The sequence below is a fragment of the Tachysurus fulvidraco genome, chromosome 2 (genome assembly GCF_022655615.1).
Source record: "Tachysurus fulvidraco isolate hzauxx_2018 chromosome 2, HZAU_PFXX_2.0, whole genome shotgun sequence".
Lineage (NCBI taxonomy): Eukaryota > Metazoa > Chordata > Actinopteri > Siluriformes > Bagridae > Tachysurus > Tachysurus fulvidraco.
In genome coordinates, this window is record NC_062519.1 from 42,240,538 (window position 1) to 42,259,371 (window position 18,834).

General features: G+C 45.6%; 1 protein-coding gene across 1 annotated transcript in view; it reads left to right on the top strand.

Annotated features, from left to right (window-relative positions):
* LOC113663266 (trichohyalin) overlaps positions 1-18,834 on the top strand; it is a 199,365-nt gene that overhangs the window by 82,359 nt on the left and 98,172 nt on the right. The window contains exon 8 of the mRNA XM_047810246.1: positions 15,861-15,911. Within this exon, the coding sequence (XP_047666202.1) occupies positions 15,861-15,911 (51 nt within the window). The remainder of the gene's footprint in view (positions 1-15,860; positions 15,912-18,834) is intronic.

Consider the following 18,834-nt stretch of genomic DNA (forward strand, 5'->3'; position numbering starts at 1 on the left):
ACATGTGGCGATAATAAAGGCTTCTATGCCTCGTTCTGTTCTGTTCTAGATGCACGATAAACCTCCTGTTTTACCCTTTTGGTGTTTTTACCATTCAGTACACACACACACACACACACACACAAACACACACACTCATCTAACACTTGGAGTGTTTGGCGTAATGTTTGACATCGTATCACCTCAACATTCGTATTTGGTTTTGTGTGGCCAGAAATTTAAGAAAGACGTTTTTTTGTTTTGTTTTGTTTTTTGTCGGTTGTTGTTTTAGTTTGGTTTAAGAACACGCCTCCTCACACCGAAGCAATTTCTTCCCTTTTATCCTCTTCGTCTGCTCGTTTTGTTGCAGAGTGGGTATTTGAGTCGAGAAGCGCTCGCCTCAGCTCTCGATGTAAAAACGAATAAATAAATAAATAAATAAATAAATAACGCGCAGGGTGAACATTTTCACAGTATATAGCACTATGTACCACACACACACACACGCCGACAAATTGAACGCGGAGTGTGTATTTGTGTACTCGTGTCTCTACAGTCAGTGATTTGCAGTTAGAAAGCCACAGGAGCTATTAGAGTTTGATGGCAGTTCGAAGGCACTTTTATGACTCTGATAGCCATGTGAGGATCTCCTCCACGTGTCATTTTAGCTAAGAGTGAACACTTCAGATCCCTCGGCTTGCCAACACAATATATTCGCGCGGCAGCCCGGATCCGAGCGGCCGTAATGGAGCGGGAGCGTGAGAGTATAAAGTCATCCCTGCTCTGTAATTTCTGATGTTCTCTTGCATGACTAAACCCCAGGGCTGCCATCTTGTCCGGAGTTATATCTGACAACGAAGGAAAGGAGATGTTTTGTGTTGTGCACAAAACGAAACAAAAAAAAAAACACAATTCTATCAACGAATACCGTTTCTGAGAGTCAGACAGCACTTAATAGCAGCTTCGCTAAGCGCAACGCCGTGACGAGAGCAGCCGTAAAAATCACGCTTTGAACCCGAAGTGTTCTAGTGAAGTTTATTTTCCAGAAAATATTTCCTTTGTTGCTTTTTTTTTCTCTTACACGTAAAAGCTTCTCCCGGACTGTCACTTCGTTCCGCAGCAATGCAGATGATTTTATGGCACAGACTGACAGGTCTCACTTGCGCACTGTTTACCCTCCATTTGAGATGTGTATTTATTTGTATCGCACGTGTACGACGGAGTAAAAAGGATTTATGGATCAGGCAGATGTTCGTTTGAAACCTCCTCAGCATTGCCTCCTTTCTGTCAGAACGTTGACAGACGTTTCCTTTCTTCTTCAAAAGCTTTTTTAAAAATAACCTGCCAGCTGTAGATTTCATATCCGAGGAAGGAAAATGAGAAAATAAAGACGCTTTGCTTGGCTAGACGTGACGGAGGGAGGAGCAAACCTCTGCGATATTAACGTTAACATCCCTGCCAGTCAGTAAGGAGTAAGATTATCATCCAGACACTTCAACTCACGCTAATCTCATCTTCTGGCACCTTTAGATAGTGGACGTGATCACCTAGCAAAGCAGAAAGAACCAGATCACGATAAGTACCTGTCCTGTCTTAAAATGGCTTTAAGTGAAAGAGCTAGAACCAATTACATGCTTCCTGTCAACTGAGTCGATATGAACTGGGGTTAAGTACTAGAATTGCTGACTATCTAGTCAAACCTCTGTTTGTCCGTAAACGTCAACGAATCTGTGCGTACTGTCGACGGCTGGAAGACCTTTGAGGCTCTGGTTCCCCACTGGTTCCTCCTTAAATATCTTATATACCTCATATTGATAGCTTCTGTTGTTTTGGTGAAATCAAGGCTTTAGAGAAGACCAGGCTTTGATTTGAGGTGGCAGTGAACAAGTGTGTGGTTTGTTTGCGGTCTGGGTGAAGGCAGGATTGTATTTTAATAAACTCTGCTCAACAGCTCTCGCTCCTCTACTGCACCTCATTCTACTTCCAGTTGTCTTCCACCCGACATGATCCGGGACACCCGACAGGATCCGAGACACCCGACATGATCCGAGACACCCGACATGATCCGGGACACCCGACAGGATCCGAGACACCTGACATGATCCGAGACACCCGACATGATCCGGGACACCCGACAGGATCCGAGACACCTGACATGATCCGAGACACCCAACATGATCCGAGACACCCGACATGATCCGAGACACCCGACAGGATCCGAGACACCCGAAATGATCCGAGACACCTGACAGGATCCGAGACACCCGACAGGATCCGAGACACCCGAAATGATCCGAGACACCCGACAGGATCCGAGACACCCGAAATGATCCGAGACACCAGACAGGATCCGAGACACCCGACATGATCCGAGACACCAGACAGGATCCGAGACACCCGAAATGATCCGAGACACCAGACAGGATCTGAGACACCCGACATGATCCGAGACACCAGACAGGATCCGAGACACCCGAAATGATCCGAGACACCCGACAGGATCCGAGACACCCGACATGATCCGAGAGGGAATACATAAGAGATTTGTGTCAGCGATGTACATAATGACCTCATTTCTTTTTCTTATCCCTTTGTTTTGATCAGGACTTTCATCTCTGTCTCTCTGCTAATATGTGAGATTCTTCCACTTTGGTTTCCATCCCCTAAAACCCGTTCTATCGGCCCGTAAGCAAGTGCCACTCTGATGCGACCTGTCCTAATACCACACACCAGAGGGACTCTTTCATGGATGAGAGAAGTGCTATCGTGAAAGCAGCTCTACTGTTCGATGGTGCGTGTAGCAGAGACTTCATTTCCGGCACCGATTCTAAATAAATGATCGTAGACAAGTTCAGGTTAATGCTTCATGTGTCCTGGCTCTGCAGAAAGTCAAAGGACCAAATCAAAGATCTCGAAAGACCTCCAATTTCCATCCCAAAGTCAGTTCTCCTGCTGAATTTCATTCTTCTTCTTGGCAAACATCTCATTCCAGATTTTGTTCCAAGACTAAATTCAGTATTAGTGAGTTCAGACCCTGATGTTGGGATGTTAAGGGGACTCCAGTTTCAGTTCATTACAGAGGGGTTCAGTGGGGTTGAGTCAGATTCAAGGCTCTGTGCAGGACACTCTTACCCCTTTTCCACCAAAAAGAACCGAGTGCTGGTTCAGAGCTCGTGCTGGTGCTGGTTCAAAGTTGGTTCCACTGGAGAACCTTCTAGGAAACGGTTTGCCTTTCCGTCGATTAGAGAGCGTCACAGAGCCGAGTGTGACGTCACTGTATACGTGTCACGTTACACAGCGACGTTAGCGCAGCAGCGACAAACACAAACACAACAACAATGGCGGATGTTACTTTACTGTTAATGCTCATGGCTTTGTGAACCTACATTAACACCCAAACGCGGCGAATCCGACGTCTACGTGCGGCTCCGTGTAATCTGTATAAACGGAGGTTGTGATGGAGAAAGTACGTAACGTTATTTTATCATTAACACAGAAAAAAGTTAGCCTTAGCATGTAGCTACCTACTATCATGTGTGCTGATAAGTGATCATATCGCGGTAAAGTAAAAGTGTATTAAACATCAGTATACTTAAGGTACATTATCTAACAGTAGCCCCACCCACAGCCCCGCCCACAGCCCCTAACGCAAGCGGTTCTTAAGTCTAGACCAGCGACGTTTTGGTGCTACTTAAGAACCACTTTTCCTGGTTCAGAACCGATGCTTTGGGCGTCGAAAAAGAAAGAACTGGTTCTAAATTAGGCTTCGAACCTGCACTCAAACTGCCTCGGGGGGAAAAGGGGCATCTGTTGCAAGTTCTTCCAGTCCAACCTTCACCTCCACACTACATCTTCATGGAGATCTGTACGTTGTTCACGCGAGGAATAAGTCACCAACCCCCTACAACCTCCGGAGACCTTTTCATGAGACACGGAGCAGATGAGCAGGTTTAAGATAGTGGATGAATTACTAGAGTGCTCCATACCTTCTCTAATTTCAGCACCTTCGCTTCGTGGAACAATTGCGATGGCATGAGAACTAGTTTTCCTTCTGCCGCTTTACGTCAGTCAGTCGAGGAACAGATCATCATTAAGCCTACTCGCTGGTCTGTACATAACACACTATAAACCCTGGAGCTTTACCCAGCTTCCTTTTACATCCTTCTGTTCTGTCACGGTTCCACATACACACACCTCCACATCCATACATCACATCCTGCGATTCGGTGCGTGTTTGTTTTTAATGGTCTTTTCTTCCGTCCGGATTCAGATCTGTCTTTCTATTTATGGCATTATTGTAGTCTGTTGTTTCCGTAATGCACTGTGTGCTGAGGAGTGTGTGTCGGCTGGGATGTTGTTTTTTTTTCTTTCCCTCCATTTTTTTTTTCTCTTTCCTTCCAAGCAAACCAGTCCTGTTTAATTATTCATCAGCTCGACACGGTGCCGTATCTCCCTGCAGCAAAATGGACGGCGTGGCAGCGGAGGAAGGCGTGAGACGGATAGTCGCGCGCAAGCAGACGCTCCACCAATCCTCTTGTGACTTGACGTCGGGTGACAACAGAATTCATTTCCCTAGCATTTCTGTGCATGAGAGAGAAAGACAGGCAGCGGTAATGAACCTCTGCATTCGGCGCTCCACAGAATTAAAGACATGTACACGCGTCATCTTTCTCTCTTTTCTTCTCTGGCTTCCGTGGCTGTAAAGCTCGCTATGCTGCAGTAAAATAGTTTACAGCAGGCAGAAGGAGAGGAAAAAGGAGAACAGACACTGAGCTCCTGCAGGAAAAAAGGAGGACCGGATTATTGCAGACCCCCACCACCACCACCACCACCACCCCACCACCCCACATCTAATCACTCATCCCGGGCCATCAATCAGGCCGGGCCGAGAGCCGCGTCGCTTTAAAGCCTCATCACCAAGGACACTTTTAATCGCGCCCTCTGTACTAATAATGTAGTTAAGCACTTTTTCCATTCTTCATCACACCACATCAGGATCCCATAAAAGCTCTCAGAGAGCATGGCTAGTGTTTCCCAAAGTTAGGGTGAAACTCCAGATCCCCGATGGAAGGTTCTAGAAAAGGGTGCTGAAGGGAGGGCGGGTGCGTAGCCGCAGAATAACGAGGCCGCAGCCTGGCATAAATCATCTCTCGGGATAAATTGGATTTATTTGCCGTTCCAGGGCCAGAAAATGACTCCTACGTGTGATCCACTTTTTTTTTTCTGGACTGGATGTTGCTTTTCACTGGTGGTGTGAGTTTTAGGTCTGTATGTATTTCCTAAGCCTCTGCAATCAACATACTGTATTCAAAATTTGTTGTGATTTTTAAATATTACACGTCTTTGCCAAAATCAATAAAGGAAGTCGATAGCTAGTCGTCACGTAGACACGTCGTCACGCGGTGACAAACTCGCACCGACTCGACTCGTCTCGGCTTAACGACTCCGAACAAGCTCCACGTTACAAACCCCTCCTGCCTATCCTCTGCAATTTAGGGCAGCTTTAAAGGCCAGGAAGTTTTTTTTTTTTTTTGCACACATGTATTGTATACTAATGCACTAAATTTCTCTCTGAATACAATCCGGTGCTGATTTAATGTCAAAACCCGAGGCCTTGGAAAAAAAAAATTATTTCTAGTCGAACAATATTCAGATTCCTGTAAGTTCTTTTTTTTTTTTTTTTTATTTTCGGGATTTTTTAGAGCTCTAATAGTGACAGATAAAGACCGAATAAAGACATCTGTAGTATAGTGACCTCAGAAAAGTGCTTGTACATTTAAAGCGTGCCGAAGGACATCGAAAACGCTCACATTCAAAGAGTCACGGCTTTTGTTGACTCCGAGTCGTTCCGGTCAATTTCGCAAGGATAAGTGCATAAGAGCGTTGGGGTTCGGGCTAAGTAAGAAAACGACAGGTAAAAGCTGTATTCTGCAGTTATATCAATGAATAGCATCACGATATTGTTTAACTTTACTCTTTACACTTGATGCTTTCCACTTGGAGATTTCTTCTGAGTTCGTTTCAGTTATTTGATGTTCAATTCCCATGTGAATAGAGCTTTAGACAGAGGAATACACGACACGCGGCTGTTATCGAATCGGCTTCTTTTATTCTGAGATAATGGTACAGTAAATATACAGCACTTCAGAGGAAAAAAAAATCAAAAAACGTACGGCTTTGAGGGAAACACTCCACCGAGGTTTAGTCTCCTAACTGCTAATCAACTATCCGTCTTTATGAGACGTCCGTGTGCTTCCTTTCCTTCCAGTCACAAGGTCACAGATTTTTATTTTATCTATAGACTCGGAGGTATAGCGGACGAAACTAGACAGAAAGGGAAAAAAATACGCCTTCTCTAGATGACCCTCTCACATAAATCCCCAGAACGGCACGGTTCGTAGACTAATATCCGCCACAGCCAGCAGGCTCGTGTTTCACATCTTGATCAAATCAAGCTTCCTTTTGTTGCTGAAGCAGGAGATAGCCGGGCGCTAACTGAGCAGCGCTAATTACGGTCCGTGCGAACGGCGAGAATCTTTCAGCTGGAAATGACCCGGGGCTTTTTTGTGAGGTATTTTTAGACAAGCTCATCCCTGCTTAGACGGCGAGCTTCATCCGGTTTGAGCCGTGCGGAGGAGGTGGTGATATAATGAATGTTTGACTCGTGAGATTGATATAACGTGATGCCGGACAAACATGAGAAAAGTTCCTTTCTGAAGTGACGGTTCAAGAGGAGGACTCACATATCTCTCTCTTTCCTTGTCTGCACACACACACACACACACACACACACACACACACACACCGGGACAATAGGCACTCCTCGTGTACATGATGAGTGGTGCGAGTGTAATAAACTGCAGCCCAGCATAAGACAGGTGTCAGCATGTCCTCTTTGTCAGCCATAAAAGTTAATTAAAGAAGAGGAATTTTTACTGCGCCCAACCGTTCCAGCACGGACTCCGGGCTCCCGCCTCATAGAGGTTTCTCTTCTTGTGTGTATGAGTGTGTTGTGCATGTGACCAGTGTGTGATTACGATCTAGCCCACATTAACATTTTAACTTAACATTTTTTGTTAAATTAGGATTTTCTTAAACTTTCACTCATTTTCTACCGCTTATCCGAACTTCTCGGGTCACAGGGAGCCTGTGCCTATCTCAGGCGTCATCGGGCATCGAGGCAGGATACACCCTGGACGGAGTGCCAACTCATCACAAGACACACACACACACACACACTCACACACACTACGGACAATTTTCCAGAGATGCCAATCAACCTACCATGCATGTCTTTGGACCGGGGAGGAAACCGGAGTACCCGGAGGAAACCCCCGAGGCATGGGGAGAACATGCAAACTCCACACACACAAGGCGGAGGCGGGAATCGAACCCCCGACCCTGGAGAATTGACCGGGGGTCTAAAACAGAAAAATGATAAATAAGGCCATGTGCACTGAGCACTTGACCCCTTGACCTTTGTCATTTCCTTCCCTTAATTTCTATCAAACTGCTCATATTCCAGTTCCCACCACCAGCCAGGAACAGTGAACGCTAGCACATCCTTCCTCCGAGACAGCGTTCTTTTTGTCCACTCGGAACAAAGCTCGCTCTGACCACTTCCACATGCACGATCTACCAGAGGTCCACGATTGGCTATCGTCGCTGTGATTGACAGAAGACACGCTAACACAGTAACGCTCTCCTTCCCACCTACAGAGTTTTGCTCTCTTGGTAATTTCTCATATGTCTGTGTTATCGCCGGGATTCGAACTTGCAGCCTCCTGGTTGCTGTTGCTCTCCTAGAAAGCCGTTTATTATTTGTTTTTGTTTTTTAATGTGAACAGAAAAATAAAAAAGCCTTTATTCTCACAAGCCACGGTGTTGCTTTACGCTATACAACGCAGTCTAGCATGAAATTAAAATTAAACAGGATTTATTTTCTTTCTTGGTCCCGCAACTCATTTTTCTATTCAGTACTCCAGGCTTATTCCTTCCTTCCTTCCTTCCTTCCTTCCTTCCTTCCTTCCTTCCTTCCTTCCTTCCTTCCAGCCATCCATTCAGTTTCAAAAATGTTTTTCTACAGTAAGACTTATGGGGAACCTGGAGTCGGGGCACAAGGCAGGGAACACATCGGACAGGGTACCGACCCGTCACAGGGCCTTATCTCTCACACACACACACACACACACACACACACACACACACACACACACACACACACACACACACACACTAACTACAGACAATTTATGCCAATCTGCCTACAACATGTATCTTTCACACGTGGAGGAAACCGGAGAACCCAGAATAAACCCCTCATGCACCGAGAGAACGTGCGACGTGTTAGTGTCAAGCTGTTATTAGGATGTAAAATAAGGTGGACCAAATATCAGAGAAAATATATTATTATATCTATAAGATCCTGTAATAAAATGCGTTAAAGATTTAAACTGGATGTAGATTTTTAGCCGGATATACGAACATCTAAAAAGATTATTTTAAAGGGGTTTTTCTTTTGTTAGGCTTCATTCCGAGCTTATCATATTTGTATTTTATGAAATAAAAAACGTTATCGTGTCCATCTTTAATCTGTGGCAACAAGCTGCTGTTGGGAGATATCAGAGAAGCGTGTTCGTGTCTGCGGACGCGGACCGTGTGCAGCCGTTCGTGCCGCTTCTTCGCTCGCAGGTTTGGGTTTAATTACCGAGAAGCAGCCAGTGTATACCAGGGAGAGCGGAGTGGGAGCAGGGCGACAGTAAAGGATGCATTAAGCAATTAAAGTTAGGGAGGACAAGAACGACGCGATGCGACGCTTTTTTTTTCTTTCCAGTAATTGCCTGGTGATCACAAAGGCGGCGAGTGGAGGGAAGAGTGAAAGCAATATGCTGTACATCAGCATTTTACACTGACAGTCTTTAATACACACGTGATCTTGCTTTATTGCTCACACACACACACACACACACACTGCTCTGAGAAAAAAAAACACAGATCTTTGCATCAGCATGTAATGCAGTGCATCATACATCCCCCACATACCGACTCACATACGTGCAGCGTACACTCAGCCTTGTCTAATTATTCATGCTTCAATATTTGATGAACAACACGGGAGTTGCAGCTCGTAGCACCGGCGAGGTGAGAATGCAGGGATTATGTTAACAGCGCTCATGCTGGCTCATCTATGATTTATCTGCCGGTCTTCTCCGCCACGCCGCCCGCCCTCGTTAAAGCATTTGTCTCGCCTGTTTGCGCCAGATAAGAGAGCGGAAATTCTCAAACACGGGGCGAGAAAGCACGAAGACGTGCCAGAGAAAGAGCCAGGGAAAGAGAGCTGCGGAGAGAAAAGATGAGACGAGAGAGGTGTAACCTTTTGTTTGTCGGTGGTGAGGAACGGGAGGAGGCTGAGGAGCAGCGGTGAATGCTAATGTATGCGGCACGCAGGGCTTTCGGTCACTGATTAGCAGCAGGCAGGCAGAGGGAATCAGCGAGGGATGGAGAGATGCAAAAACGAATGTAGGACGACTCGGACGGCCGCCTTATTCCAGTTAATACATCGCAGCATGTGGTAGCAGAAGGTGCTAGAAAGTCAGGGAGATAATCAAGAACCCCAGACACTTACAAAGGCTCATGGAGATAGAACTCCTGATATGGGACTTATTGCCTCGGTTCAAGCAGTCATTCTGCTGATAAACAGTGAATGATTTTGTTTTAGAGTACCTTAATCTCCCGGGGAAAAAAAAATGCGACGAGTTTCTACAAATTGAATGCACTCGTTCAGCTCCCTTCACATTTACTACACAATATAAATAATTTATACACCGAGAATGTGAATATAATATATAAATACACATCATAAATGTCTGAACAAGCGAAATTATGCTCAAATAGTCTCTCAAAGCAAAAATATACTGTATGCACTTGCAAAGCTGCGGCTGGCATCGCAGGTTACGCTGTAAACGCAGCGCGAGCGAGCGATCGAAGGGTTTCGGCAACACGGAGCCGTCTTAGGCATCCGCTCGGAAAGGTGGGACTTAGACCTTTAAAACGAAACACGTCTCTAGCTAATGATCTTCATCGGGTTCCTGATTGAAGGACAGCAGTCCACATCCCTGACCTGGAGAGATCTGTGTTTTCAGAGACATCCCCCACCCCCACCCCCCTTCCCTGACCGCTTAAACACGATTAAAACAAACAAAATGTGGCCTTATTACATTACATCAAAGGACACGAGTCCTCGGCGTCGATGATCTTTTTTTTTCCAGGTTTTAATGAAACGCTGTTCAGAATTAACATCGCATCAGCTAATTGGATTTACTGCCACCCCTAGAAATGCCAGAGTCTCCTGAGTGGGCTGTAGATGGCCGCGTTCCAGCTCCAGACCATTAACGAGCTCATGCCTTCAAGTCAAACCCTCTTCGAGTGTATCTAACAACTGACTTCTTTGCTAGTTGAACTACAATTCACAGTATTGCCCATGTATGTATACATGCTGCTGGTGGGGATCCACTTATTTCCAGGGATTTCAGTACAGCGTAACAGATATTGCGTCATCGGGTAGGCGTGGCCTATTTGATCATCTAACCCTAACCCTAACCGTAACTGTAGTTTTTGGTTGTTAATTTGTTTTTTCTAAAATAAATCGAACTGTATGACTGTTTTGTCCTTCGTAGTATGCTGTTGTTGTTTTTTTTGAAAGAGGGTGTTTTTCCAAGACCTCCGGAAACACGCCCACTTTACTTCGTGGTAACGAAACCCCTGGAATTTAGTGATTGCCCTTCTGGTGAGAAGGCTTCGTATGGGAACGGCGATGGAGTCGGACACAGAAACGTCACGTGTAAAAACGTCTGCAGCGTTTAATTCAAGCAAAGGACTCGGCTCAACATTCCGACCTTCTACTACATGACATACCCCAGGTTATGTATCGCTTAAATGCCTCTGTAATTACTCACATTCAGTTTTCCACAAGTCTTCTGGACTGGAGTTATTATGCCTTGACCCCAGATGTCAAACACAGCTCAGATAACTAATGCAGCTAGTTAGCGTTCTGGAGTTAAGCTGTTGACTGTTTCCATCCTGTCAGGACCACAAACATTTCTGGATCTTATACATTTCATTTGTTTTGGTTCTGCAGCTCCAGGAGGAAATCCTAATGGTCAAACCAGAGCACACGTTGTTGTGGAAGCTCCACACATCCCTGCTAATGTAAACTCTGATATATGCATTTCAATGGATTCTTGCTTTGGTGTTTGTCATCGTAATTTCTCTAAAAGCCCCCATGCCAGCCTGAGATACCACAGAAGACGCATGTGTATTGTCCTGTCCTCTCACCCCTACATTTTTTATTACCCAGCATTGAAAGTTATATTGGGATTGAAATAAGAAATCCATTTATGGTGGCCTCGGCAGCCTCGTCTGTCAGATCCACCAGACCCAGAGCCCTTTAAGAGCAATTCCCAGCATAGCCCTGCTTCCAACTCGTTGTAAATACCTGCCAGACACCCGGCCAGCCCACAGGTCTCCCCTCCTGCACCCAGGGAGTCATATTCGTGATCTTACAATACTTAAATTAGGCTTTAGAAGGTGTCGAGGAAGCTGTTTCCTTCACGGTTGAGAACAGTTTGTAAGCAGTAGAGAGGAGTTCTAAATGTTGAGGCAAATTTAATGTGATCTATTTATATATTTATTTATTTATATTTCTTAGCTCACCCTAGCATGGAATATCTCTGAAAATGGACTCGGCTCTTACCGCTCATGAAGCAAACCATCTTTAGCATGAGAAATCAACACAAACCCATCACAGAGATCACAGAGGTGTGCCTGAATTGGTGAGCTGAAGACCGACAAGACCTTCAGATGTTCCACAGAAATCTGTTGTGGTGAATCACTGGAGAAGTCATTACTTGGTGAAGAAAAGACTTTTACAACAGTTGGCCAGATCAAAACACACTAGAAGAAATACGGAATAAAGTGTAATAATGAGCACATTTCCACTTAGAGAAACTCGTCTTGCTCTCGCCTCGACTCGCCGTTACTGCCGCACATACATGAATAAACGGAAACGCCCACACAGAAACACGCCCACACAGAAACACGCCCACACAGACACACGCCCACACAGAAACACGCCCACACAGAAACACGCCCACACAGACACACGACCACACAGAAACACGACCACACAGAAACACGCTCACACAGAAACACGCCCACACAGAAACACGCCCACACAGAAACACGCCCACACAGACACACGCCCACACAGAAACACGCCCACACAGAAACACGCCCACACAGACACACGCCCACACACACACGCCCGCACAGAAACACGCCCGCACAGAAACACGCTCACACAGAAACACGCTCACACAGAAACACGCCCACACAGAAACACGCCCACACAGAAACACGCCCACACAGACACACAGACACACGCCCGCACAGAAACACGCCCGCACAGAAACACGCCCGCACAGACACACGCCCACACAGAAACACGCCCACACAGACACACGCCCACACAGAAACACGCCCACACAGACACACGACCACACAGAAACACGCCCACACAGACACACGCCCATACAGAAACACGCCCACACAGACACACGCCCACACACACACGCCCACACAGAAACACGCCCACACAGACACACGCCCATACAGAAACACGCCCACACAGACACACGCCCACACAGAAACACGCCCACACAGACACACGCCCACACACACACGCCCACACAGAAACACGCCCACACAGACACACGCCCATACAGAAACACGCCCACACAGACACACGCCCACACAGAAACACGCCCACACAGAAACACGCCCACACAGACACACGCCCGCATACAAACACGCCCGCACACAAACACCCCCACACACAAACACCCCCACACACAAACACGCCCACACAGAAACACGCCCACACAGAAACACGCCCACACAGAAACACGCCCACACAGACACACGCCCGCATACAAACACGCCCGCACACAAACACCCCCACACACAAACACGCCCACACAGAAACACGCCCACACAGAAACACGCCCACACAGACACACGCCCACACAGAAACACGCCCACACAGAAACATGCCCACACAGACACACGCCCACACACAAACACGCCCACACACAAACACGCCCACACACAAACACGCCCACACAGACACCCCCCCCACAGTGTAGCGTCATGGTGTTTACAGGTTGACATCCACCAATCCTACACTGTGTCACTGCTGTAAACAGGTCAGTCTGTAGGTTACACTTCAGTCTAAATGTGTGCATTTATAAAAGTAAGGGACAAACGCACGGTATGGTAACGCTAACGGTGTTACTTTATTTAATGCGTATTAGTTACTGTCCCAACACTGGTGGTCACACAAGATGTAAACGGTAAGTTTTTTTTTTTAAGATGAAAAATCATCTACAAACAACAACCCCATACAGATCTGGAACAAAAGATCAACTTAAACAAGAATAATATATATATAGTGTTTATTGATGACGTGACTGCTGACAGAAGCAGGATGAATTCTGAGGCTCTGGTCTGTATGAGCTGCTCAGATTTGACCAAACGCTTTGAAACCCTTTGGCCAGCACGTCACATCGGGCAGCAGAACAACGAGCCGAAAGCAGCCCGAGCGGATTGTTTTGAATCGTCCGAACCAGTCACCTGACCTGACAACAATTATGCTGTATTCTACACGCTCCTTCAGGGAAACCTGACAGAGCGTCACCACAGAAGAAACTTAGCGTCTTTAGGCTCCAGACATCAGACACTCGTTGTTTTTTATTTCGTTTGTGATTTTTGGTTTCTCCAGTCATTCTGGTCACATAAACATGGAGGAACCAAAAGCAACTGCTCATGTCATGTGATGATCTTTCAAATTTCCAAAAGGAGTAAACAGTCGTCTCTTAGCATGTCGAGCCTTAATGAGATTACGACAGAGCTTCTGAAAATGGCCACGGAGGGAGAAAATGGCCGACCGCAGCCCCGGACCTAACCTTCCTCAGCCCTCCCCCCATTTTTTTTTTTTTTTTTTTTTGCATGTGACGGCAGCCCAAGATGGATTTCCCAGCCACATGAATGCATTCATAAATGTATTTCCCCTGGATTTATTGCGGCTCAATCGCAAAATGATGAACAGACCGGAGACCCTTCGGCCCGTCGATACTCACGAGGGGGGAAAAAAGAGACAGAGTGGGAGAAGAGAGACAGCGAGAGCTATGGACATAGGGAAGGGGGAGTAGTGACAAAGATGGAGCCCCCCTCTATTTCCCCACCACCACCTGTGAGATAGAGAAGTATAGTGCAGTCTGCCAGGCGATGCGCTCATTCCCACAAGTCCTGCCACCAGGGAATACTGGGCCTCAGCTATAAACTTAATGAAGTTTGACTGAACTCATCAGCTTTTTCAGCCACAGTCCCCAGGACTAGGAAAGCAGATGCAAAGGGGTGAAATGCACAAGTTTCCAGGGCTCAAATAGGGGTCTTTACTTTTATAACTCTCGTATGGATTTATACAGAGAGTTAAAAAAATGCGACGTCTATTCGGCAGGACTTTTGTCTTTAGCGATCTAGAGAAAAGGTCAACATCCGGAATCGGACATCACGTTTAGCTGTGTTTTGACTATCGCATGATCTTTCATTCTTTATTTCTTTTTTTCTTTTTTTCTATATGCACAAATGCATTACTTTAACTTTATTTATTTATTTATTTATTTAAATTATTAGTCACATTTATATGCTATACTTTTATACTCTCTCTCTCTCTCTCTCTCTCTCTCTCTCTTTCTCCCTCTCTCTCTCTTCCCCTTTTACTTTTGTCCATTTTCTAATGGTGGGTGGATCTTGCCATGCACTTCACGTCGGAGACGGTGTGTGTTGCCATGGTGGTTGCTAGGGATTTATCCAGGAGTGACGTGAAAAGCCAGAATATTAAAGGTGTCCTTCTGATGAGGCGAGGCTGTTTGAAGCTGCTCGGAATGAGCAATCGCCTCACTGCGCCCCCCGTATTTTTCCCCATCACACCTTTCATTATCACATCCACCGTTCTGGGAATATACGCATTGCTTTTCAAAAACACGGAGCGAAAAGCACGAAGCACGAACACCGCACACACAATCTGCTTGAGCTTGATCTGTTTGGAAAATTTTCACATTAGCATCCATGTTGCTAGCGAGCATCACAGTCTCGTCATGTTATCAGACACTTCTGTCTACCGACTCTTTCCACAATCTTTGTTTTTAACACGCTTTCCTCATCTCAACCGGAGTGCTGTGCTGCAGGCTCACCTCCTGATTGTGTGCTTTTCGGACGTTCTTGAGACCGAGGCTACGGCTGCACATAGTGAACGAGGCAAAAAAGCAATCAGCGTTACCTAACGGTTCTCCAAAGATGTTAACGCAGGGCCGCGAGCATGGCGTAGGGACCGGGTGGCCTCTGCACTCGTGCTAATGGACTTTTAACTCTCAGGGCACACAATGAAGGAATTCTGAATATCTCCAGCACATGAAACTTGAGTGTGAGGCAAAACATTTTAAATAAAAGGTTTTCATCTTCTACAAATCCACTGAAAGCTTTTAAGAAGCTCAGAAACTTTGTTTGGTAAAGATCCAGTCTGCTGTACACTTCCTGACCAGCCTAAAATGATTTATTTCCTGTCCCGTGAAGTAAACTGTCTTTAATCGCTTACACCTTTACGATTCCAAACATCGGGCTTCATTTATCACACTTCATTCATAAATCGCATGCGGTGCGACGAGATTTCTGCTGATTACACGATCTACACATTCTCTGGACTCTGCACTTCATAGCGCTTTGTTCTTCATGATGTTTTCCTGACTGACTTTGTTGCTTTTTAGATGTCTGGCGATCATGCAGCAGAAAGAGGATTAGAACTGTTGAAGAGTGAGGTACACACACACACACACACACACACACACACACACACACACACACACACACACACGCAAGGCTAGTCCACCTAAAGTCTACCTAATCTCAGGTGCTATCTGCTTTCAGGGCTAATCAGCAGATAATGTGTTTGCTAAATTTGCTGGTTCATTTCCTGTTTCAAGTTTCACAATCAGCAGAACAGACGTCGCCTTTTAGATAAATGGAAATATCATTATTATGGTACCAAATTTCACTAAAGGCCTAATGTCATAAAGCTCCAGTATTCGAGCCGAGCATGAAAGCGCCCTAAGCTAGCATGAGACATTTAGTAGCACATAAGACTATTTACGCATCACAGTCCAAATGACTCTCTCAGATAGGCTTTGTGTCGGTGTCTGTCGGTGTTTTACCCAAATAGCATGAGATCCTCATTCGCTTCTCTATTATTAAGTATTAGTAGAATTCAGTAGAGTACTCCAGAGTTACATGCACCTTTTCAGGGACATTTGTCACTAATTAGGAATAAAGTTCTAATAAAATTCTTATTTCTTTTATTATTCGTTATTTCCTTTATCATTAATTATGTTTACCTTCTGCTCTGTGTTTATGTTCTGTAAAGCTGCTTTGAGACAATGTCTATTGTAAAAAGCGCTATACAAATAAACTTGAATAAAGTTCAGTTTGATTATAATTTATGTTAATTGGTCATCTTGTTGATTGATAGATGGAAGGACCAGAGGATGGATAGACAAGTGGGTGGATGGATGGGTAGGAAGATGGGTGAATGTAGGATTGGTTAGATGGATACGTAGATGGACAGGTGGATAGATAAATAAAGAGGTGGGTGCATTAAGAGGTGTATGGACGGGTGGGTGGATGAAGCGGTGGCTGGACAGAGGTTGGATTGATGGATGGGTGAGTGGATAAAGAGGTGGATGGACAGATGGGTGGTTAAACACTGTCGCTCGAAAGTTTGTGAACCCTTTATAAATTCCTATATTTCTGCATAAATGTGACCCAAAACAGCTTCAGATTTTTAAACAAATCCTAAACGTTAACATAATGAACACAATCTAACAAATGAGACACGTGTTTTTTATACTTATACTAAAATGGTCCAGCATTACAGATCTCTAACTTGCAGAAGTATGGACTTTTGCTTTTAGTATCTGTTGACTTTTTGTGCAGCAATAAACTGTAAGTAAAGTGTCCAGTAACTTTTGATCAGTTCTGTACAACAGACTAGAAGAAATTTATTCCGTTCCTCAACAATCAAGCATGGCATTAGTTCAGACAGGCCACGTAGTAAGCTGCATCAGCTGCTAATCAGCTGTCCACGAGGCGCACCAATCCGGCACGACTTCCGTAATTTCCCCTCTCCTTAAAATCCTCGCCTTCGAGCCGCTCCTACGCATTGCCGCTGCCGCGATCCAACAGGGGGGCACGGTGGCTTAGTGGTTAGCACGTTCGCCTCACACCTCCAGGGTTGGGGGTTCGATTCCCGCCTCCGCCTCGTATGTGTGGAGTTTGCGTTTTCTCCCCGTGCCTCGGGAGTTTCCTCCGGGTACTCCGGTTTCCTCCACCGGTCCAAAGACATGCATGGTAGGTTGATTGGCATCTCTGGCATCGGCAAAAGCTCTCCGCTCTCTGCGCTGTTGTCATATCGTGTGGCAGGGGCGTGTGGTTTAGCAACAAGTTCGTTGCGACCACGCTGCAAGCCAGCCCAGGGCGATGCCTCGACCGCCGTCTCCACTAGCTTAGTGGACATCAACTCTGTTGTCTATCGCGAGGCAGGGGCACCTACTCTCCCTCTCCCCTCGACCCACGCCTAGCACCGACTCAGCCATGCCGCCTTGCTCGGCCGGGAGACGCCCCTGATCGCATTTTGCGGTCCTACGGCGCCACGCATCAGTTATGTTGGCATATGGTTTGTTTTGGGGGTCTTTCATTCCCCAGCGCTGCCTCCCCACCCCATCCGGACAGGCGCGTGCAAAAAATTCTCCCAGAACAGAACCATCCCGCCAAGACTAACTGTATGCTCACAATAACCTTCTTTGACGAAGTGGTCCTGACTGAACTGGGATTTTACTGGGTGTCCTCACAAGAACTGACTGCTTCGTATCATTCCACAACATTTCTGTTGGACTAAAGTCAGGACATTGACTTGGTCATTCTAAAACAATATCTTTGTTCCTCCTTAATCATTCTTTGGTACATAGACTTGGTGCTTGTGATCGTTGTCTTGGTGTATGACCCATTTTCTTTTGAGATTCAGTTCAAGGCCAGATGTTCTGATATTTTCATTTAGAGACCACTGGGATAATTCTGAATTCATTGTTCCATCAATGATGGCATGCTCCTGGTCCAGATGCAGCAATACAGGCCCAAAGCATGATACTGTCACCACCATGTTTCACAGACGGTATGATGTTCTCATGATGGAATTCAGCATTTTCCTTTGTCCAAAAATGATGCTTCTGATTTTAAAACAAAAAGTTTTATTTTGGTCACAAATTATTTTTCCAAAAGTCCTCTGTCTTGTCCACATGATCTTCAGCAACCTTCATGTTCTTTTTGGAGAGTAGTTGCTTAGAAGTTACTCTGTATTCCTTTCCGACCCAACAGACTGTTACATGTCTAACATTTGGAGTGATCTCGGTTGGTTAAACACTTCTGGGGACGTACCAAAGGTCTTTCTTCTGTTTCTACAGAATCTATATGACGACGAGTCCAAACCCTTAAGAGAGGATTTTGTAACCTTTTCCAGCCTGTTGAGCACTTTTTTCCGAAGTCCTCAGAAATCTCCATCGTTTTTGCAATAATCCACGTTTCCACAAACACACGTCATGAACATCAGACCTTGATATAACTCTGTTCTTTAAATAAAATAGGACCTTCATCGAATGGAGACCTGATTGTCGTCTCATTGACTGAAATCAG